At 36.4% G+C, this 25,330-nt stretch overlaps 1 protein-coding gene across 2 annotated transcripts; it reads left to right on the plus strand.

Moving 5' to 3' along the window:
• Window positions 1-6,864: 6,864 nt before the first annotated feature.
• LOC135597205 (uncharacterized) lies at window positions 6,865-23,051 on the plus strand. 2 transcript variants are annotated; one of them, XM_065089849.1, is made up of 12 exons: window positions 6,865-7,323; window positions 8,354-8,516; window positions 8,604-8,697; window positions 10,781-10,858; window positions 11,044-11,146; window positions 14,187-14,275; window positions 14,848-14,959; window positions 19,887-19,940; window positions 20,165-20,213; window positions 20,750-20,844; window positions 20,934-21,046; window positions 22,322-23,051. In XM_065089849.1, exons 1-12 carry the CDS (start codon window positions 6,895-6,897, stop codon window positions 22,653-22,655), a joined length of 1,713 nt encoding a protein of 570 aa, XP_064945921.1. In that variant the 5' UTR covers window positions 6,865-6,894; the 3' UTR covers window positions 22,656-23,051. The 2 variants fall into 2 exon arrangements, with proteins under 2 accessions (XP_064945921.1, XP_064945920.1); XM_065089848.1 differs by having other exon boundaries at window positions 8,354-8,697.
• The last annotated feature ends 2,279 nt before the right edge of the window (window positions 23,052-25,330 follow it).

The raw sequence follows: 25,330 nt of genomic DNA on the forward strand, positions 1-25,330 counted from the left end.
GCCGCTTGCTGGAGGTACTGGATACTATTGAAAAGCACACATAATAGATTAGCAAAAGATAGAAAACTAAATTCCTAAAAGACAGAAAAAGTAATATAAGATCTGAAGTCTACATTCTTAGGAAGAAAGCAGTAACTACAGGCATAACGCTGACAGTTTGAGAGATCTAGCTCTGAATCTGCTCTTCTGAGATCACATTTTTCATTTTCTCTAGAAACATCTGCATCTTTAGAAGAAGGACCCTTTTTAATTAGCCTTTTCCCTTCTATATTCCTATCACTCTTGGACAATTTTACATTCTTGATATCATCTCTTTCAAGGTCCACATCCATGAAAGACTCCTTTTCCATGATTAGTCTAGCTTGATGGCCTTCAAGAGAAAGAGCTGCATTAGAATAGGATGATAATTTTATTGAATATTAAATGCTAAATAAGATGAAAATAACAACCAAATATAGATTTGGCAAGTTAGGCACTGGCAACATGCACATGCCATTTTGGCATGATAATGGATCCAGGAAGCAATTCCACGATGTTAAGAGTCAACAAATCGGGTCACAAATGGAAATTATCCTGCAACTTATCCCCATCAAATCTTGTTTTCCTATAAGAAAATGATACATAATCATGGAAGCATGGACTGATATGTCATGAAGAAGCTTCAGAAATGCAAACTGCTGTTGTTTACACTTTACACAGTAGACTAACATAGGCCAAATGCCATGTAGGGAGGTTTCTAAAGCAAGAGTTTACCCAAGTACAATAAAATCAGAGCAAAATAGAAAGAAAAAGAATCAGGTTGTGCTTCCAGTTTATTATTTGGATAAGAGATCATGTCCAAGTGTGAATGAAAGTCAACTCAGTCATCCTTAATTAAATCATCACAAAATATTGTCTAACAATCCCACTCCACCTAACTCCTCACTGTCACCAAATAAAATGGGCAACTCAAAACCAGATATTTAGCATAAATTAATAAACAAAACAATCTCTTTTCCATTTTTAAAAGTAAATAACATATTCTTCATTTTCTTTTATATGTTGAGGCATTGGAACTTTTTAAAAAATGTTAGTAGCCTAGCATGTTGAAAGAAATATATTATGTGATTGGAAAAGGCAATAGACATGAAATCAATAAATCAATATTCAAATACCGAGTTTTGATGTTCAAATAAATCAATATTAATCAAAAAATAACATTAATTCTTTCATGCTCTAAATAAAATTTTAATGATAACTTTGGTAATAGACATGAAATGGAGTGTCATGGGAACTGGGAACTCCATTCGTGGGTCTGACTAAATAGTTGCATTTACCATATGTTGTTTAAAAAAATGTCTAATTAATAAAAACATTTAATTGGATTCACGAATTGGAAGATTGTTCATCTTCTAAATCATCTTTACTGGTTTTGTCCTCATATTCCCATATCAAGAAAAGTAAAGTCAAAAGTGTGACATTGTATTACCTGATTGGCATACTACATATGATTTGAGTTTAAGAATTTCAGAACATATTGTCAAGGCTTGCTTTATACAAGTTATTGAGTTACTAAATCAGTTTTGGCCATGGTAAATGGTGGTAACAGGACAACATTGTGATCTCTCTGTGTGGGCGAACATGCACAAAGATAGTATTCCCAAACCTAATACACATTGACAGGGTCTGAAAGGCCCACTACATGCAAGACATCTTCTAGAAGATTGCTCAAATCATAGTGTTACTTTGTGAATGTTATTTTCCTGCATGAAAAGCGTCCTAACTGTGTAGACATTGAGCGCATTGTATCTGGTCCATTAACAGTAAGTTTGTCTATAAGGAGTTAGCTCAACCAAACATTGAAGTGAGAAATTTGTTCCAATTTATAAATGAGGCTTGTTTTACCATTTAAACATTTGGTCCAACATTTGAATTTTGCATATCATGGTATGCATATCTCCCTTTTTAGTATGTGATAATATTAGAATATAAGTGCCTTGAATAAGAACGAAAAATGTATTTTTAGCATCTGCATAAAATAACATGGATATTGGCCTCGAACCAAGGGGAATATAAATAGAGAAAATATGGAGCCCTAGATATCCATTGGAATAGTAATATGGTTATATCATCTAACAAAAATCATTTATCTCTGCCTGATGTTGGATATGATCAATGTTGTTATACAAGATGAAATGGAGTACTGTGTGTTTATTGTATAGACTATAGAATCACATGCCATTGACTTGCATCACAAGTTTATTCAAACCTTCACTATAGATTGTGGATGTTGGATGAGATGTATATACTTGTCAATGGCTGATTGCATACATCCACATGCACACATACATGTCAAATGATGCCTCCAATTTATATTATTTTACATCTATGTCCACTTAAATTATAAAGTCACAATCCCAATAACTTGCATTACAAGTTTATTCAAACCTTCGCCATATACTGTGGATGTTGGATGGGATATATATACTTGTGAATGAGTGATGGCGTATATCTTCCTAAGTAACACCTACACTGTTTTCCTCCTGCCTTCCCATCCTCTTCTTTCTGCAACATGGCCTTGATTTCGATGTCACACCAAGTTGAACGATAACATATATTTGGACATGGGTTTATCAAACACAAGGTAAGAGTATATTTCATCAATTTTGATGATAATTTCTTGTTTAAATATATTTCTTGTTCTTCTCTAATAAAAAACATATCTTTCACAGTTACAAACTTACAATCAAGTCTTTATTTGATATAATAACTTTGCACTAAATAGTTTATAAATCCATGAACTGGACATAATTTACATTAAGGTTTCTTCAGATTCACAACCTGTCCTTTTAATAGATCTATTTCTCAAAGAATAATATCAGAGAAAGATATTATACATTTATTTATATATGTTCAAGATAAAAATGAAGAAAAAATTAATTGTTTCTAGTGGGTTATTGGTGGTCATGGGAATCCTACTGGTCACCACCACGAGAAGGAATAATGACCTTAAATGGGTATCGAACTCCACTGGATTTGCTGAGTCATCTTGAAGCAAGACTAACCCATGTTGATTTTGATTAGCAATCAGACAATAATATTGGTAAGCTTGTGATCAAGTCAAAATGGAGATAAGAAAAAATCTGAATACCGTTGGGTCAAATTAAAAATTAATTTTAAATAAATGTGAGAGGAATATTGGATGGTTAGGAAAAAAACACACACACAACAAGTTAATGTTGCTGAGTGCACAGGGTTCACCGTTTTCTGGATGAGGATATTAATGTGGATGTGCAGCTTACTAGAAAAAACAAAATAAGAAAAATATACAACCTTGAACAATCAGGTGATGCTCTGATGGAAAATAAAATGAGGAAAAGTATTTAAAATAATATTGAAATATCAAAAGGAGATCAGTAGATGATCCAACTAGTCAGTGAAGCCGATTAGGATTAGTTGTGTAAGAGAGTAAGAGATGTTATAGACCCCAGGCACTATGGCTTGTTTTTGTTATTATTGTTGTAATGTGGATAAAAATACAATGTTTTGTATAACATCCATAATATGCAAGTTACTATAAATGTTGTCCATAATATGCAAGTTCCTACAATGTTGTAATGTGACATCCCTGACAACACTAGTACATGGTATATTTGTGCATACTCCTATTTTGTCCCTTTTATCATTTTTACCACATGGAAATCTTCCTCATAAGAAAGGGGCCACACAGCAGGAAAAATAACATGATTGCAATATTGATGCAGTAATTTATGATAAAATACTATAACTAAATAGAGCAAGGAGGTTTGTCGGCATGATGAAACAACAACTATGAAAGATAAAAGGTAACTTGGTGCCAAAATCTAGTTACCAGCTTATAGAAAATGAGAGGTGGGATTTTTCTAGATCATACATGAGAAATGCCTCAGTTATCATACAGCAAGTTAAAAAGAAAAGGTAAACCTGACCACTTTTCTGCTTTTTTCTAATAGGACATTTAACAAATCTAAGAGAGAGGGCACACAATCAAATGTAGAGTATGTTTAACAAGACCTTTATGTTGTTGGAATGATGTGGAGAAGGTGTTGGTATTTGAAGCAGGTATGATGTGGCAACTGCAAGCAGGCCTGCAATTGTTTGGTTTGTAAAGGCAATACTACTATAACTACAGTCCCTCAGAATCTCATCATAACAGCATATCTTAAGAAAGAATTAACAACATCTTGTTTAAAGTTAGAATGAAAAATCATAAACATCATATATGTGCAAAGGCCAGTTACAAAAGACTCACAGTTTTTACTTTCAGTAAAAGGTTTGAGCAGGAACGAAGATGAATTAACAATTGAAACTAAAAACAATTGACATGTCTGTGGACATTTTAGCATCTATGTTCAATGAGAATGCACATAGAAAGTCCTGTGATGCATGAATCACTAATTAATTACCAAGTTACTATGCACAATGTTCCTATGATTCTTAGGAAAAAGCTTTTATTACAATGAATTAGAAAGTTTCAAGTACTTTCGTCACCTCTCTGCAGCAGCATATTGTTCAAATCCTTTTCATGCTCCATGTCCATTTTGGCTGACTCATACTCTCTCCGATCCTTGTGACTTCTCTGAAGGTGTTTTCTTCTCTTGTTGTGCTCTAGGTCATGCAATTCATTGTTCAATTCACCTTCAGCATGTGAATTGCATATTTGTTTCTTCTGAAGCAACTAGAAGACACAATGTGTCATGTCAGAGTATGTTAAATTGAATACAACAGGGTATCACTACCAAGCAGTTCCTACTTCCTAAAGTCTTTTCCTATGCAGAAATATACCATTAGTGACCATATGCAATAAAGAAGATTGTTGTTCACTTATAATCTACGTCTACATGTAATCAGACTCATTTATGACCCACACATCCAGAATACTGAGAAAAAGTTAACAAAACTCCAGTACCTCTTCACCTTGAGCATCATTCGTATATGTTGGTTTCCCTTCATCGTGGTGCCTCAAAGGTCCAACAGATGACACATGATGAGAAGGTAATCTTTCTGAACCAAAAGGTATGAAACGACAGAACTCTTCAAGCAAGTCATTGTCATCCTGAAATAGCACCATTACCTGAAGAACTAAATGATTTGAGAGATCTCCAGAAACAAAATTTGAAATTGTAACATAAATGGTATATGGCAAAAGCGAAAAACCTCTTCGAATACTTCATCGATGGACTTGTGCTCAGTCCAAATCATGCTCAGGGTATACAAAAAATACCTATACCTCTCGTCATTATTCGAGAAGCGATTCTGCAGGAAGGAAAAAAAATTGAGACTGCAGAAACAACTGATGCAAAAATAGGTAGTTGAGCACTTTTCAGAAAAGAAGGATAATGAATTACTCGCAGTTTGTAAACAAAAGCTAAGGCATCGTTATAGTTTGGCTTCTTTTCAAATGTCGAAGGCTCCATCCGGCGCCAGCACTTTGGCATGAAGTTGTCAAACCCGAGGATCAAGTCGGGATGCCCTTGAAGCAACGCTTTCACCCTTTTGAAACACTCAGCTGGATCGATTCTGCAATCAACACCAAAATGGAATATTGAAGATCAACAATAAACTGGTCATTTAAGTGGTAATTTTATAGAGAAGAAATAGCCCACAAAGCTAAACCTTTGAGAGCCCATATCCTTTATGGTCTTCAGGAATTCTTGATACTTGTCATCATCAAGGTTCTCCTTCAAAACCTCCAAGAACCACACAGCATCTTGGAATCGTATTTTCTGATCTCCATCACTGCCGCTTGCCATAGCCGCACTGTGGTTTCCCAAAAGGAAATACAATTTCGAATCAGAACCTCAAATTCCCAATGCACAATCAAAACCTAATCAAGAGGGCGAACAACGAGTGAGGGGGAAGCAAGAACTCACGGATCGTCTGCAGGCGATTCCATCCACTTCCGTTTACGGCATAGGGCGTCGGTGTCGTCCCCAGACCCTTCCATCCCTACCAACGAAGGGAAACGAAACGAAAACCGGAAGAAATCAACCGAAAGATCGGATTTCTTTTCTCTTTCCAAGATCTCAACCCTGTCTCAACTCTCAAACCACAAGAACCAGCCGACGACGTCAGGTCTCGATGGAACGTGGAGGAATCGGGGTTTCGGTGGGCGGTCGAAGAGAGGGATTTAAAGGAGGCGAAATTGCAACGCGTCGTTTGCGAGGCAGATTCATGAACGAGACACGGTTATGCATGGAAAGGGTTTAAGAGAAGGTTTCTTCGTGTTCTCGAACGGAGACGGGGATATGAAAGGCAATTACTCTTCGCGCGCGGGGTCGAGGGAGGTGACCGGTGCTTCACGATTCGTGCCCAGGACCTTGTTGAGATGCCTACAATCAATGCGTCAAGATTCGTGCAAGGAACTAACTGTTGAGATCCGCGCAAGAATAGATATGAGCGACTTACGGCGGTGGGTGGGAAGACCTTGGGTTAGTGCATCAAGATTCGTGCAAGAGTATTGTTAGAGATCGGATTTTATCGGGTATCGGCTTTAACTAATCCGCTTAAATCGATTAAAAAAACCCGATAATTAGGTTGGAGATGTTTTCACGTGGAAAAATAAATATATTTTTATATCTACATCTGTCAGACACACTTAAGTCATATTAAAGTATCAAATCTTAGATTGAGTTTAAGATAGATTGGAGTAGGAAAGAAGGAAAAAAAAAAAAGAGTTTTTCGGGAAATCGACCAGAAGAAAATAAATATTGAAGAAATAAAAAATTTGATGTTGATCAAAGATGACGAATCTCGAAGCAATACGGATTTAAACGGATCAAGTTAATTGAGAGCAAACCCGACCCGAGCTGCTGCGATCCCTAATATAGAATTTAAGGGGTCGACCCGCTTCCAGGCAGGAACTCACTTTTGGGTATGGGGCGGGATCGTCTCACTTCCGAACGCCATCGAAGCCCCGATTCCTCGTCTTCCTCATCGCCTTCGTCGTCGTCTTCCTCTCATGGCGAGAGCTCCGATAGGAGGAAAAGGAAGATCAAGAAGGAAAGGATTAGATCCAGCCGTCACAAGGAGAGCCGCAGGCGCAAGAGTAGCAGGCACTCTCGCAGCAGCAAGGCCGATTCACGGACGCGAGAGAACGAGGAGGAGCGACGGGAAAGGAGGAGGCACAAGAGGAAGTCGGAGCGGAGGCGGCGGCTGAGTGGGAGGGAATATGACGATGATTCTGATTATTCTCGCTCTTCATCCTCTTCTGGTGATGATCCTGAGCCTCGGTCGCTCAAACCTGAATCGATTGTTCGCCTTTTCCTACGGAAGTTCCCCAACGCCGCTGATGATCTGAAACAGGTTCTCTATTCATCGTCTTGACACAAATTAGGTTTATGCTCGTACAGTTTTCTCTGTTTAGGGATTTGTTCCATCTGCTCTCTCTCTAAAAAGAACCGAAAAGAAAATTCTAGAATTGTCAAAATTACTGTTGAGACCTCAAATGTTGCTGCCGCTCCCTTGTTGAGCTTGCGAAACTGACTGTAAACCAAAGGAAACCACGGAATTTTGATCCTCATGAACCTAACTATAAGGATCCAAACTAACTTTCCTTCAAGAACTTCTTTTCTGGCCAAGTTAAGCCTTATTCAGTTAGACTAATGTCAGTCTGATGTCACTGGAGACACTGGTCCAGGCTAAATACTGTCACTTCTCTAAACATTAGAGATATCCAATGGAGTCAATGGATACCGAATATTATGATACTTAACTTCTCACTTATTGTAACCAATCTGATGGCTGCTAGGGACATCTCTTTCATACATGTGGTTGAATAATTTGGGCTTTTTAAAGAGTGGCCTTATTATCTGGATTTTTTTATTACTTTTTGTAATGTTTGGAACTGTAGACCTTAGTCAGTGAAAGATGGTTCAAGTCTCAATACTCATTCATCGTTTATCATCAGCGTGAGGTCATTGTGGCAGGCATAGGCTTTATAAGTGGTATTACTGCTATCTTCAAACAGTGACTAGTATAATCTCTTGGTCGTTTCTTAGCCATGCACCTGTATATATTTATGCTGCTTAAAACTTGCATTTGAATGGAATTCTTGCTTATTGTAACATGGACTCCAATTTTGAAGGAAAATGAAGCTTCAAAAATTAGAAATTATCTTACTTCAATTGGATATCATGTCTAACATTTATTGATTTACATCTTGAATCCTAATTTCTTTTTCGCATTATATATATATATATATATATATATATATATATATATATATATATATATATATATATATATATATATATATATATATATATACATGTGTGTGTGTGTGTTTCTCTTTTCTCAACTGCTTTTCTAATATTTCTGTACCCCATTGTGGCAGCTTCTTCAAATGGTTGACAGTGGACAGGGTGTTGATGTTGGGGGAATTTCTGATAGGTCACTTGTGAGAATACTGAAGAAGCTTTTCCAGTCTCTAAGGCTCAAAAGAAATAATGGAGTTTATTTATTACCTCCAAAGGGTATTCCTACTTTAGACATTGTCGGTATGACATTATTGTCACATTTGAAAAGTAGAGACAATCTCTGTTCTATGTCTGAAGCATGTGATAGTCAACAACCTTCACTATCAGATCATATTCATAAGAAGGATAAAGCTGATAGTAATGATGCAAAATTGGATGAAGCACAAGAAAACCATGAATTACCTACTCCTGGAAGAAGAAGGTGATATGGGCTTCTATCGTTTGAAGGTTGTCCATCTTGAGATGGAGAACTTTGTTTCATTGCTTGAATTTTTCAGTTACCATCTTTGTTTTGCAGCTGTGCTATCATTCCTGTTATGTAGCCACTCAGAATGTTGTCTTTACTTTATCCTTTCTAATTGTGTTGGTTGAATTTACACCCACAAGTAATCACTCACTTTTTCTATGTAGGTTTGTAATGGACACTTAGAAGGGGAAACAATCCTTTTAATTAGTGACCTAAAATGGATTGTTTAAGACAACCAGATAATTAATTTAGTGGATCATGTTTTCCTACTCTATAATCATGTTAATTTTATAATACAACAAAACGTGATTAATAATGACAGTTGGTGTTACATTTTAGGCTCAATTTTGTAAACAATATTGATTCAATCTGGATCCAAGCTGCACCTTCTGCTGGATCAGCAATTGGCTTTATCTAGGTCAAGTTCTGATTTCATAAGAGCTCACTTAGGATTTGGAATTTATACTCAATGTTTAATTTGATTTAACGATTCCTAATCATGAATTTGTGAACTGGCTACTGTTTCTGTTGTTGTAGTCTAGATTGATCTTTCAACTGATCATCATAAATGTTGCTCTCTAAAGTATGGTAGAATCTAGTATCTTATGTCATGTAGCAGGGATGATCTTAGGTCAGTGCTATTTTATGTCTAGGAATCTCATTTTATTGTTGGAAAATGATATCTGTCAATTGCTTTCTTTACTCTAGTTTCCCTAGGAGTTTGGTGTTTGGTTGTTGTTGGGTACTAGACTTCGAATTTTCACATACTTGTAGACACTAAAAGAACTGTTATAGAGCTAAGGTATATGGGTAAGTCACTAACATGATTGATCTAATGCTTACATTGACATGTATGTACCTGGATGCATCACAATGACTCATGCTAGTAGCTTGATGGCATAGTATGTCCTGACTAACATGCATTTGAGTGCTCGGCTTGGTGAACCTTGGTAACTGCAATAAACAGAATATAGTTGATGTATGCAGGTAAGCCACTAGCATGGTTTGATCCTATGCTGGTCGCATGCTCACATTGATAAGCATGGACCTGGATGCAACAGTGTCTCATGCTAGTATCTTGATGGCATGGTATGTCCTAACTAACATGGATTTGAATGCTCGATAAGGTGAACCTTGGTAACTGCAATAAGCAAAATATGGCTGGTATAATCTTTTCTTCTCTCTCAAGACTGGGCAACTTCATGGTTGAGGAAACCGATGAGGAAGTTGTTGAGTTTATTTTTTCTAAGATAAGACTTATCCTATATCCATCATTTTATTATTTATAAGTTGGATATTATTTAAATGGTTTTAAGCTATACCCATGCTCCATACTTCTAGTGATGGCGGAGTACCTGCTCATGTTTTGTGTGCATATTTACTGTTCTGTAGTTAGCTCCACTTAGTTTATATTAGTTGTATATGTTTAGGTGTACTAGCTACCCATTTATTCTCATTCAATTGATGATTTGGTGTGAAGGGTTCTATTCTTGGGGAATAGTTAAATCAAGGGTTTGGATCTAGTACTAATTGTTCTAGTTGGTTGCTTATTTAAGTCTGAACTCCAACTTATTGTTGTGTCGGCATTTTCAATAAAACTGTTTTGGAATTTTTATGCCCAACCTCTTTAGAAAACTGTTCTAGATTTATAAAACAGATGTCTTAGATTGACATAAATGTTGGAGATCCCTTTACTTGCTTTTATATGGTATCATTTGGCTATTTTCATGCAAGCGAATTTTGGAAACAAGGATTTCCCATGCTGCTTCGCGTTGTCTCTCTTTTAGTATGCTGGCAAGATATCAGCACAATACAATTGTTCCTACATCATATTATTCCAATATGGATACTTGATATGATTATGGACGAGGAGCACATGAAAGAAATGTTACTTTCTGGATGCAACATGGCATGTATAAATTTATAATCTAGGATTAGTGTAGGGGGTACATGTCACAGGCATTTTACTAGTCCCTTTTTTGGAAAATTAGCTCACTTTTCTTGTGTGTGATAAATTGTAGTGAACGCTCTTTGGCAGGTTAATTGGACCTGAAATGCCATCTCATGAATTATTGGCTGCTGCTGCTGAACTGATGGAGGCAGAGAGTTTGCTAAGGTACTTGAACACAAGTTACTTCTGTTATGTTTGTGCCCAAGTTGGTCAGAATGTTTTTTGTTGTAGTATTTTAGTGAGTTTGTTTCTCATTTCATTGTCAATCTTGCACAATGGACAGCTAGTGCTTATTGAGCAAAGTGTGCATGTCAATTCAAGTTCTTTTAATACATTATAAAAATTTCCAGGGAAGCTCACCTGGAAATTGACAATGATATGCTTATTGGGCCTCCTCCACCTGCCATGGTTGCTGAAGCTGCATCTGCAAATGAAGCTGAGCGCTTTGAGGAGGTATGAGAAACTTCCTATCAATTTTCTTTATGAAGGTTCTCATTTATGAGTATGTTGAACTGATGTTCTTGAATGTTTCCACATTTCTTTTTGTGTTAATTTCCTTAATATAATAATTCTTTCACTTGTTTGTAGGTGATCTGTAATATTTCCTGTCATGTTACTTAACATAGAATAATCTGACTAGATATCATATGCTCTTCTGGTTCTCTGCTCCAATTATCCCAATGATACTTTTGTGGCATGTCCATAGCTTCCTCATCCTCTTTATGTTGGACAGTTGCTTTCCGCACTTGGGAGGATGTATTCTTTCTGCAATAACACTCATTAATATGATTTTCATCTAGTTGCACTCTCTTTAACTGGTTAGGACAGCACATTTTCTTTATGATTAATTTTCATTTTTTTTCTTCGCTGCATTTTTTTTTGTTGCTTTTATTTTGAACACAAAGTTTAAGTTGGTGTTATGGTCTAATTTAATTCATTGAAAAATGCCTCATGAAACTTCTATAACGTTACTTAGTTCCTTAACATCTGTTTTTGATAAAGAAAAGAACATCTTTCTTTGATAACTCTTAAATCTAGAGAGAAAGCAAAAAATTGACGCCATTTTGATAGGATTCTGTCTGGTATTTTCTGTTTTGAGGTGAGTTGGCCTCCTGCATATGAGAGAGAGAGAGAGAGAGAGAGAGAGAGAGAGAGAGAGAGAGAGGGAGGAATCATATCCTTGATCTTTTCCATCTTTTTTTTAATTCTGAGGAAGGTTGTCATGGTTTTCTTACATTCTGAGGAAGATTAAACTATTGCTGACAATAAGGAATCCTTTGCTCCCCTATGAAATCAATCTCCATGTCTTCAAATAGTGTAGACAATTGCTCTACAAAAATTACTTTCTGCTGTCCTTTGTCTTTTTTACTTGCTGGTGCTGAAATTGTTGATTTAGGAGTCAAATAAAGCTATTATGATGGTATTAAAACTCGAGGGCTGCTGGATCTTCAAGTCCTTGTTCCATGTAGTGCTTTCTAAGAGTCGAGTAGATGCTGGCAAAGTCTGAACTGAGCCGACCAATTGCTGGTCCAGTACTCGGTCACTGATCAATTTTCATCAGGCTGAAATTTTACTATGCTGTAGATTCTTCTCCATGATTATCTGCAAGTTGTTAGGGCCTCTAGAAAGCACTTCCTGATATGGAGAAGATGGCGAAATAGGCATTGGAGCTTGCTTTGTCAGTGTTGAAGTCATAAAGCACTCAATTATTAGAGATTTTGTCATGGGCATAGGATTGTGATGATCTTTACATGTCTCCAATCAATTCGCCTTCTATTCTTTCTATGTGCATGGTGATGCTTTTGATGTCTTCATAAATCCTCCTCAACATGCATGTCAGACCGTTGAGGGTATAGTTTTAACTCAAGTAGCTGCATATTACATTGCTGTTGTGGTTTTCACCGTCACTGTAATCACCTCACTCGAAAGCACAATGAAAGGATATACCCCTCCTATCAGAATTCTCCAATTCAAGAAGAATTGGACTTCGAATAACTAATAAATTAGGAGGATATACTAATAAATTATGATATATATATATATATGCTGTAGTAACGAAATAACCAACACCAAGGTAGCCTTTAGGGACCCTAATATGCCATGTATATTAAAAGAGGGTGGCTCAGTTCATGAGGCTCTGTATTGTTATGTAGCATGGTTTCAAATACTGTTCTGTAATCACTGGTAATGGACCATAAAACTTGATACTTTCCTTGTGTTGCTCCTATTTATTTTCCGTTAATGCCGAATAGGTCAGTATATTGCTATGTGTAGAGGTGCCGTACCCATCCGAAAGGTTATTGAAACTGATATCGGACTGTTTATCAACAACTTGATATGTAGTAACCTATCTATTCCAGTATGCTATATATATATATATATATATATATATATATATATATATATATATATATATATATATATATATATATATATATATATATATATATATATATAACTAAAATGAGAATTTGAAAAATCTTAAGGTCCCATAAAGTGTTTAGAATGCTCTAAATATTACTTTAATGGTTTAAAGTTTTCTCGACTCTGTCTATACCTTAAATAAGACTCAAAGATAGGAACATATAACTTGATTTATGGCTCTACAAATCTGAAATAGTATGGACGAAAAGATATCTGAAATTAACAGAAACTGAAAAGCCCTTGTCTAAGATGGGGGGCCCTTATTGAGGAGTGTTCAGGTTTCGGCCTCTCCATAACGAAAGTATTTTATAAATGAGCCTATTTAAAATAACCAATCCAAAATAGTTGGAATTTACGACTTTGTTGTTGTTATTGTCTATTTAAAATAATGTGTCCGTTGGTTGACTTTTCGTGGAATCTGTTAGTCATGCTTTGTCTCTATCTGAACTTGGATGAAATATCTAATGCTGATTTGTCTATTATGTAATCTATCTGTAAGTCCACTCTTTATGCTGCTATGAAACATATTACTTGTCTCTGAGTGCAAGGTCTCCGGCTGAGCTTTCAAGAATTTATACTTCAGCAACTGTTTAAACTTGTTTTGTTATTTGAAACAGTAGAAAGAAACGCATGGTCGTTGCCTTACGTTAAGATGTCCATTATTCTTGCTTGTACATTATCTTGTCCTAACTTATACACTTCAATGCTTGAACCTATAGAAAGTTCTTGTACGAAGCTGTGTTCCACCGTTCAGAATATTTTCATACTAATCTTATTGTGGGACAGAATGAATCATGTAGCTGCCTTGATTGTTTCGAAGAGTAGAAAAAATGTTGTTAACTTATTTGGTAGTTAGACAAGACCATGAGGTGCAGATTTTTGCCTGAAAATTTATCAGTTACATTGTGGACTTATTGTGGTGTCATGATTTTGTTGCTTGATTTGAAAACATTCAAGTTAGTAGTTTGTTAGGTGTCCAAAGGTAATTAGCTTATGGTGATGCGGAATTTGCATGCCTGCTATTTTAAGTCATGGGTAATGATTCCTATAATTATGGTGTATTATTCAGGTAGCTCGAATTGTTGGTGCTGATGTTGATAAACCATATGACATACTTGGTGTCAACTGGAAGATGTCCTCTGATAACATCAAGAAAAGGTGAGAAATGTTTTTTGCCATCCATTTTCTCTTTCATATGATAAGGTCAATATAATGGAATTTCTGTTATTATTTTAAGCTGTATATCATTTTTTTTAATCTACTGTAAGGAAACTTTATGAAAACAAAGAAAAGACTCTCTCTTGCATTCTGTGCTAAGGATACAAAATGATATCAGATGATGATGAGAAATATTTCTATCTACTCTTTAGTAAAAGGGAAGCTTAATCTGCCTTCTGAACAGTTACTCTTTTTACCAACATACATCCCAATTGGTTATGCTATTTTAAATCAGTGTCTGCTGTACCGAAGCATATCGCCCATATGGGGCGGTACGTACCGGTCCGCCAGGTACTCGGTATGCAGACCATCCGGTACTGCTACAGTGCTACAGTAGTATACTGTAGCACTGCTACAGTATCGGTACACCAGGGTGTACCGCCCGGTACACCGGTACCGTACCTAGCCCGGGTCGAAACTCCGGTACGGTACGGTATGGCGGACCTTGCTTTAAATAGTTGAAAAGGTAATCATATTCTTTCTGTGGAGTATCTAATACATCTATTTTCTAGATACTGGAAGTTATCTCTCATGGTACACCCAGACAAATGCTCTCATCCTCAAGCACACCAAGCATTCGTGTTGTTGAACCAAGCCTTCAATGATCTACAAGATCCTGACAAGGTATTTCTAATGCATGAACATTGCACAATCACTTTTTTGCTTTATGTTTGTGCGAACAAAGGTGTGGGTGGGAAGTGCTTCTCCGAAAAGCATCACCAAAGCTTATTTTGTATTGAAGAGGAAAGTCATATCCTTCTATTTCTTTTAGATTTGACAAATAGTTTGAAGGTGGAAATCTAATGCAAACACCCTGGTCATGCATATATGCATAAATGTAGGAAGATACAGATATAGATACATAAAAATAGGCATACATATGTATGTATATCTAATGTTAAAGTGTAAAAGTCTATACTGATTGTTCTTATTTAGAACCTTTATCATATTAACATTTTTATTGTGTTCTCCATATGGTTTCTTACAAAATTTGTGAAACCATACTGATATTGCACTAATACACATCTTGGGAGGAAGTTTTGGACTTCTAATTGAATTAATTATGTGGCTGTAGAATTAATTAGGTGTTGGTATAGGTCATTGGATGCATGTATTGAAGAGGAAAGTCATATCCTTCTATTTCTTTTAGATTTGACACAAGGTCTGCCGTACCGAAGCGTACCGCCCATACCGGGCGGTACGTACCGGTCCGGCAGGTTATCGGTACGAGGACCGCCCGCTACCGGGCGGTACGCCCCAAAAACCCCCGTATCGGGCGATACGAGGCAAAATCGGGCGATAACGTTCGAAATTTCAACCGTTACCACCCGACACCACTCGTTAACGGTCGATTTCGACCGTTACCGTCCGACACCACTTGGTAACGGTCGAAATCAACCGTTATCACACAGTAGCAGTGCTACAGTGTTCCATCGGTCAATTTGACCGTTGGAACTTTTTCTCCTCCTATTTAAACCATTCTTCTCTCCCCTATTTCATTATACTCTCTTAAACTCTCTCTAAAAATTTCTTTTTCTCTCCTAAACTCTATAAAACAACGATTTGTGAATTCAATCTAATTTGGGAAGATTAAGAGGAAGAACTTTCTAATCAAGAGATATGTATTCGTTTTTTTTAATTAGAGAGTAATTAAGACTATCCTAACTTTTCTAATCAAGAGGTATGTATTCGTTTTCTAATCAAGAAGTATGTATTTGTAACTTGACAACACTATCCTAACCTTTTTTTTCTAATTTTCAGATATTTTGGAGGGATAAATCGATAAAATCAGGTGTACCGCTCGGTACACCTCGGTATACCGGTCGGTACACCCGTACCGTACCATACCGAGCCTGGGTCGAAACTCCGGTACGGTACGGTATGGCGGACCTTGATTTGACAAATAGTTTGAAGGTGGAAATCTAATGCAAACACCCTGGTCATGCATATATGAATAAATGTAGGAAGATACAGATATAGATACATAAAAATAGGCATACATATGTATGTATATCTAATGTTAAAGTGTAAAAGTCTACTGATTGTTCTTATTTAGAACCTTAATCATATTAACATTTTTATTGTGTTCTCCATATGGTTTCTTACAAAATTTGTGAAACCATACTGATATTTCACTAATACACGTCTTGGGAGGAAGTTTTGGACTTCTAATTGAATTAATTATGTGGCTGTAGAATTAATTAGGTGTTGGTATAGGTCATTGGATGCGTGTACAGACCTGCACATATGTGCCCTGTGTTGCAAAGGATGTAAAGTTTATATGCTAGATTATAAGCTAATGTTTGGCTTGTAGATGCTAGGAGGATTTGGTTACAGAGCACTTGGTATATTAAATTCAGAAAGTACTTGACTAATTAATTCCCAATCTACGTAGTCAATGTTATTTCTAAGCATTATGTTCCTTGACTCTGTTCTTGACTTTCAATAATCAATTTCATCGCCCAAGAAGGAATATAGGTAGGGATGTGATACAAATATAGTAACAACCTGGAAATGTTTGCTAATTAACACTCGACCTGCAGATGCATCTCTATACCAGTAGAACAATGATATAATTTTTGTTATGAATTTTTGAACCTTCATCCTATGTAATTATGTAATTGCTTAGAACTCTGTGAAGGAGACAGTAGAAATTGTAGAGTGAGCATTATGGGCTAAAGTGAAGTTCTGAACAGGATTTTTTCATGACTTGCAGGATTTGTCATTGTAGGACTTGTGGTGGACACACTTGATATTTGTAAAATCTGGGAAATAGTTGGGTAGAACATATGTGCTATTTATTGTTTTTTAATCTTTAACTATTTAACGTAGTAGTAAGTATTCCCTTTAGATTTCTGTTGCAAGCTGCATTTGATTACTAATGGATGGTATCCAGTATTCTATGAACATGATGTGTGTATAACTATCAAGAAATAATTTATGGATGGTATGTCCAGTCTCAGCAGGTGAATGAATTGCTTGCTATGTGACATTGACATGTGGACACAAGTGTGCCACTAAGAAAGAAAAAGAAGGAATGTGATAAAGGAAGAAATTATTGCCTTTGTCATCGGATTATTACATCTGGTGGATGGATCACAAATGTGACAGTGACAAGCAGATGCTAGCTTGTCACTGATAAAAGGAAAAAGGAATGTGAGAGGAAGGAATCAGAAGTTACGAGGGAAGATGGTCATACATCAAATTGTTGCTTGGTTGTCCAGAAGTTTTAAAGCGACTTTCCAAATTTGTTGCCTCAGATTATCTTCTCTTATTAGTAAAATCCTGGGTCCATAGCCCTTTCAAGTGTGACTTCTCTAGTTGTAGTCGCTTGATAAATAGGGTGAAAAACCCTAATGCTTCTAATTCATAAAAAAAGTGGCTACTTTGGTCCACTGAAATATATGGTTTGCTGGTTCACCAACTCAGGGAGGCCTAAAAGAAAAATAAACAAAACCAAGATATTTTGTCCGAAAAGCTAAAATAAGTTGTTCCTCATGTTAATTTTCTTTTCTAATTTTACTCCTTACATTCAAAGATAACATAATCTGCATAGTAGATACTTACAGCAGGACTCCGAAACCCATGATCTCATGACTGTGTACAGTGTGAGACCTCTTGTGCTGATTGATATATACCAAAACTTAGCTTGGCCATGGTATAAGTTAGTCGACATCGGCATGCCATCTAACGAGTCTTCACAGAATTCCATGCCAACTGAATACTATGCGTCTAGTAATTTTCTTCTGAATTAGCTTAGAAATCACATAATTAGGACTTCAATGATTTTGACCTCCGTTAATCTCTGCCAATTGATCTTGGAAGCATGAGGTTCTGAAAATTGGATTCTTTTCAATGAATTAATTCTCCTTTGGTGAAAAACTGATTTGCCTGGGCATGAATGTCTGGCTCTGATGTTCAAAGGATATATACGCTAGGGCATCAAACATTACTGACATCGACCAGTTTTGTGCCTCTTCAAGCAACTTGTATTATTTTGGCTAGTTCAGCTTTGCATATTCAAGCAACTTGTATTATTTTGGCTGTAACATGTTGGCTCTCTAATGGAGCTATTTGAGGATTACTGACCAGGACAGCTTTAGAAGGCAAGACTTTTAGCTGCAAGTGTTAAGTTTGATCTCTGTTACCATGAAATTTGCTCAGTGCTTTCTGGATGAATTTCAATTCCAAAGTTTTGTGGTATAAAGTTTTGTTTTCCTGATAGTTAAATGAAAACTAAGAAGCCTATTGTGACTTTAAAAAAAAAAAGACACACCCAGTACATGAGGCTGCTGCCAATGCGAGGTTAATATAGGTAGCCTTACCTTTAAATATTTAAAGAGGTAGTTTCAGTGACTCATAACAGCCTTACCTTATATATATATATATATATATATATATACATGTATATACATGTATGTACATACATGTATATACATATTTTACATATATATGTATATGTATATACATATATGACAGTATATGGTCCTTCTGCTCAGAATTTTACAATCATGGAGACAGTATACGAACATGCCTCATAAATTGATCCATTAGAGAGTATTGCAATCAAATTGGTTTCATATTAAATACAAGACTCTACATGGAACCGGACAGAACTAGTTGGTCCCTGTCAGTTATTAACTTGATTTTATGCCATGCTCTGAGTTTAATCTGATTGGAACCCAGCTGATACTTCTTGTTTTGTTACGCTAGACATACTTACCAGAGCTTAATAACTTGGTAATTGAGCAGTGATTGACCAATATTTTGTTAGTGATAGTCCTGAGTCAATCAAACATTTGCTCTAATCTTCTATCATTCTCAGTGTAAAAGGGATGCTGAAGTCCGTTTTACCAAATAGATATTATTTCATGTCTTCTAATTTTGAATTTAGATTAGTTCACATTCCATCTTGATAAAATATTTTGACATTGAGCACATATTAAATGGTTGAAGTGCTGATGATCTTAATTTACTAAATATGGAGAGGAAGAGTAGACCTAAATTAGGAACGATGATTGTCCAACCATCTCTTTAAATAAAACTTGTATTCATTTGTTGGAATATCTTATTCCTATTTCATGAAACAGGGATTGTTTTTCTGGTCGACACAGGTTGACATATGCTGTGTTGGAAGGCACACTAGCATATTGAGTTATGCAGGCAGTGCCTAAACATGGCTAGGCTAAATTTTGGTATGTGATGGCTAGCACAGGAGTTCTCCTTAAAGCATGGCACATTGCCATTACATGATAGATGGTGGCATGTCCCATGCCATGGAACACAAATCTTGATTACGTCTAAGTTTTAAGTAGTTGATATCTCCTGAATATGATAATCTTGTTTTCTTTATTCTCTGTATTTCTTATTTAATGCTTATAGATATTAATTATTGTTAAACTCTATTAAGTGGAAATTGCAGTTCTGTTCTCATACCTTACACTAAAGTGCCGTTCAAGGAGCCTATGAGTTTTTTCATGTTTAGACATTCAACAAATATTTCTTATGAGTTGCAAGTTCATTAAGTTGCAGCCATTTGCTTGTTTTGCAGAGGAAAAACATTGATGAGAAAATTAAGCTTAAAGAGGAAGAAGAGAAAATGAAGGTATTTTTTTCAAGAGTAAATGCTTGTTGATTGTCATTTAACTTTTTCTCAGCTTGAACTCATAGAGCCTTTTTTTTCATTGTGGTGCCTGATTGCATCATAGAGAAATTAATTTGCAGATGCTTGATCTTTCAACTTTTTAATAATGTAGAACATATGCAATCTTGCAATATGGTCCTGCAAAAGGATTGTTTCTCTTTTATTTATCGTGCATAATTTTGTAGGTGGAGTTGCAAGCACTTCGAGAAGCTGCACAATGGAGAAAGTTGCAAGGTAATTATTTGCTTTTTATTTTTGCTTTCTTGTTACTTTAGATACAGTATTAAAGTGTGATTATATATTCAAAAGATTTGTAATTGGTTAATATTTAACTGTCTAACCTGAATTTGTGATTTGACATTGCAGCTAATTTACCATGTTTTTCATTGTAGAATTGAAATTATTCACCTGCTTTTACCAATGAGGCCCTAGATGAGCAACCAAGCCATGTTTTTAGATTCTCCCTTTATCTGAGCCTTAGTTTGTCTTTGCAGGCACATTTATTTTTAAAATTCAATTTGAGTCAACCAGATGGAGACTTGGAGAGGACAACATTTGTTGGTCCTAATTACTATAATGAACTTTAATCACACGGGATTTCACCCTACAGATTATTTTTTGCTTATTCAGTCTTGCAACAATTCTAAAAAAAAAGTCTTGCAACAGTTATAATCCATATTTGTGTAGTTGTTACCTATTCAAAAGCTCACAGCAGCAGGCATTATGGCCTTGACATGGAACATGAACTCAAAGATGGTCTATATTTGCAGGTATATCCATTGACGGTGATGATGAGCTCCTTGCAATGCCAAAAGAGGCACCAAAGAGGGATGAGTGGATGACAACATTACCTCCCGAAAGAAAAGTAAGGATCTTTTTCGTTGTTATCCCAAATGATTTTGGTGTTTTAATCATCTTCATGAATAAATAACTTATTTTTATATTATTCAACAGCCAGGAATGAGTATGCAATCAACTTCATTCAGTAGAACCACGAAAGAAGGCCGAGGTGATACTAGCATTTGGACTGACAGCCCCCTTGACAAGGCACAACAAGCAAAGCAGAAGTATGCCATTACTAATCGTGTGCTTGTTTGATCATATTTTTAGTTTTGATATATTTTCTCCTTTCTAAATGGAATATTATCACAGTATCACATAACTTGTATGAGTTGACATGTCACATGCCTATAAATTTCTTGCATGGAATATGCCGAATAAAGATAAATGGTAGAGCAATCCTCAATTATGAGTTCTAATAATTCATTTTTAATGGCAGATGTGTGATTGGGTATCAATGGCAACTTATAATCTCTATTACGTTGGGAATATATGTTAATAATACAAGTAATTTGTTCTTCTAAATTGTCCTAGATATAATTTTAGGGAATGGTTGTCTTGCTGTCAGCATGGGTAGACATGCGCCAAGTTGTACTGGACATGTCACCACATGGTCAAGCCTGTGTTGGCCGTCACAGGTGGCTTGCCAATTGGCAAGACCTGGTATGTACTGTGCTTAAAGGTATTTGCATGTCTATGTATTGTGCTAGAAAGATATTGGCGCACATACCCAGTGACACAAACTTCAGTCCTTGGTTATAATTGTTGCATTCACAAATGTAAGTTGGTCTTCATTTTTCCAGAACTTGTATCTTTATTTCAAAATATGCATTTGCATTTTATTCATCTACTGTACATTATAGAGGTTGTAATAGTTAATAAATATTATGAAGGATGACAGCAAGGATCATGATGGTCAGATGAATGGCAGTGGTTGAGAGGGATTGTAGGATGAGCAATAGTAAGCGAATGGTCTCGTAAAAGTGGGGTGGTGGGATGGGCAGTAGTGGTTTGTAGCAGAGGTGATGGTTAAGAGGATGTGGTTGGGAAGAGTGACAAGAAAGGTGTTGGTATGATCATGATGGGTAAGGTGGTGGCAGTAGTTGAGAGTGACAATGGTAATGGCAGATGACTATGGCAAATGGGGGTGATCAAAATAAGATGGTTGGAGTTGTTATTCATGAGTTGCAATTAGCATGTAATTCATGTGTGAAGAGTTTAGTTGCACGTGCAAACACAGTACAGGGTTTAACTTGCAATTGCGAATGCACTTTGTAAATGGATGCAGACAATAAAAACCTAAATTTTGCTAAAATGCTTACATTTGCAATTGCGGCATTTCCATATGAATGTGGTGAACTTTGGTTCTGTAAATTGCTTGTATGTTTGCAGTTTTCTGTATTCTTTTTACTAGAACTTGTTACTTTTTTTGTGTATCTCTGTGCATGTGTGTGTGAGGGTGTCTTCTAGTTTCTAATTGCTGGTGATGTTATTTGCCGCAGTTATTTGGAAGCATATAATAAAGCTAAGGCTCTTGGTGACGTAGAGGATGAAAGGAAAAGAATGAGTAGGGATGCTGAACTAGTTGACAAATATAATGCTTCTAAACGCTCGGTATCACTGGTGCAAAAGCACCGAGAGGAGAGTTCTCGTCCAAGGAAGAAAGTGAAGCAGCCTGAGAAAGAAGAATGGGAGGGTATGCACCCTTGGAAACCTTGGGACCGTGAGAAAGATTTGACAGCTGGTCGGAAAAAGGTCAACTTTGATTCTGAGAACATGGCACAAGGGTTGGCTTCTCGCTTTTCATCTGGAAATATTCAGAGGAATTTCCTGTAAGCAAGATGTTATGGTGATTGTTTGGATCAATATTGTTCTGTGAGGTCTCTGCTGAATGACGAAGCTTTGCTTGGTCTCAAGGCATCTGGGATTTGATGGTCAAAAGCGGATGAAAGTAGGAGGAATCCATTTCTCTAAATGGTATTTGTTAGGAAACGATCACGAAATCCTCCCAGATTCAGATCCATCTTGCTAGGTGATGTGAAGTAAAGATGGATGTAAAATGACACTTAAATGATCACAGCAGATGTTCTAGCTTTTCATCTTCCATATAGGTTGGTCGTGATCTTCTCTGTACCGCATTTTATATTCAATTTGTAGTGAAACAAATCCTGTAAGTATGAACTATCCGCTGGTACTTAAAAAAAAGGTTTACGTGCACCTGGTTTGGTTCGAGGGAATGGTTTGCAGCCATGGATGTTCATCCTTCCAGTGCAAGCTTTAATTTGTTCTGGTTTCTATTTTGTGCCAAAGTCAGTGCAGTCAGATTCACACCCACTTGCTCTATAGCCAGTGTTAATGTAAACTTATAACTCAAAGAGATTGTGATATATGTTTGCTGAAGCCTTTAATCGTGGCCCAACTGATATACCTTGGTTCACAGGAACTTTACTGTTCTGAGTTACTTGGATTTTATTCAAGGCTTATGCGGTACGCTTTGATTAGAACATGTATCAATCAATTTATTTTGTGGTTTTTGCATCAATGTTGATGTGGGTTCTAAGTATTTGTGCTTTTGATTGAATCAGAACTTTAGATTATTTGTCAGATAAGTCATCACATGGTCATACAATATCTTGTTTGTTTGGAAGACGATTACTTGAAATTTCACTTCCATGACATGATCCCATTTGGTCATGCTAGCCGTGCTACCACTTTGAACCTATCAAGAGTATATTATATTAGAACATGCTTCCGAAATAGAGTGTTTTCCCCTATTAGTTATCGTTCAAATACGCCCCCCCTAATTAACATCTACTTAAAAACTTAGGCTAACATCTATTAAGCACAAGTTGGCTTAAATTTAAAAATATATAATCTATATAAAATATCGAATATCTTTATTGGATTTCTATAATGTTGTCGTTTTGAATGTCGACTAAGCTATTGGTACTAATAATTCGAGGGATTACTATTGCATTTCTCCAATACCTACTCTGAAATGCTTTTGATGGCCTTGAAGTCAGCTTTATAGGGGTTTCTGAAACTTCTGACTACTGTAGCCAAAACTTCAATTCAATTCAATGCTCAACAAATCTTGGGTGCCACAAAGAACCAGATTCGAAGGAATATAAAAGGCAAATGATGGATCTACAAGTTTATAGCTAGCTGCTAGAAAGGAAAATATTCTTTATTCGATTAGTAGGGGACAATGGCTCGGTGTGAAACACGCAACGTCACATAGCCGCAAGCAGACAACTCGTCCAAGACATAGTTAAGAGACCACTGGTGCAACACACCACACTACAGCAAGCAGACAATTCTTTCCGAGGCATACTTATTATGTGATGACATTATCAGAGGAATCAAAGTCAAAATTGGCAAAATTGTGGACGCTTTCCTCTTCTCCTTCAGAGACAGTGATGTCCTTAAATCCAAGTAGGTGGTAATGTTAGTCCAGTAGTAACAATATGACAACACTGTTGGAGAAGGTGGTCGGGTTGTTGACCCAAAGTGCACAGTGTTCTCCAGTTGAGCTCTCTTTTCTGTGAGTTTGCATACGGTACACAAAGAGTTGTCATAAATGGAACTCCGATTGCTGTATTTAAAAGAGTGATCATGATCCCTGGAGCTTTGTTTGCTTTTGTTCCTGAAACAATGCTGGTTTCGATCGAACGGATAAACAGCGATCGATATTTCATGTGAAAGCTACACGACACACAACACTGTTCGATGCAGAGATACACGGAAGCAGAATCTGCACAGAGGTCGATTCAATTCGTCATTTTTTTTGTAGAGATTCGGATTATTTTTAATTGAAATCATCAATTAGATGATATGATCCATATATATATATACATATATATACATATATATACATATATACATATACATATATATACATATATATATATATACATATATACATATATATACATATACATATATACATATATACATATATATACATATACATATATACATATATACATATATATATATATATATATATGTGGATCCCGTCATACCACGTGTCTGTCTCTTCTAATGTGTCTCCTGTCATGAGCTCCATTGGACCGGTCACCCCCGCCCCCCAATAATGCCGCGATGCGCCGTGGGAGGGATCAAGTTCCTAAGGTTCGTACAGAGCGTCGCTTCCTAATCCAGTAATTGTAATCCACGTGTGACAATAGACTGGAATACGACAAGACGTGTCGTACTCTAAGAAATGAGCCAAGCACGGGATCTGATCCTGGGGAAAAGTGACACCACGGGATCCGTCGGACCAATCCCCAAAAGATTCGGCCTGCTCCAGTTGCCACGTGCTATCCAGTAGTCACGTGCTCTGCGACCCCACCATACTCCATTTTCAATGCGATTTTTTAGCCAAATTATATATTATTTTATCTCATCCCTTCTAATTTGCATGTTTTCCCTTAAATATATGTTTGGCTAACAGAATAGTAGAGATATTTTAGGTTTGTTAACCAAATAGTATATTGTGGGCAGGTATA

The sequence above is a fragment of the Musa acuminata genome, chromosome BXJ1-11 (assembly GCF_036884655.1).
Source record: "Musa acuminata AAA Group cultivar baxijiao chromosome BXJ1-11, Cavendish_Baxijiao_AAA, whole genome shotgun sequence".
Taxonomy (NCBI): domain Eukaryota; kingdom Viridiplantae; phylum Streptophyta; class Magnoliopsida; order Zingiberales; family Musaceae; genus Musa; species Musa acuminata.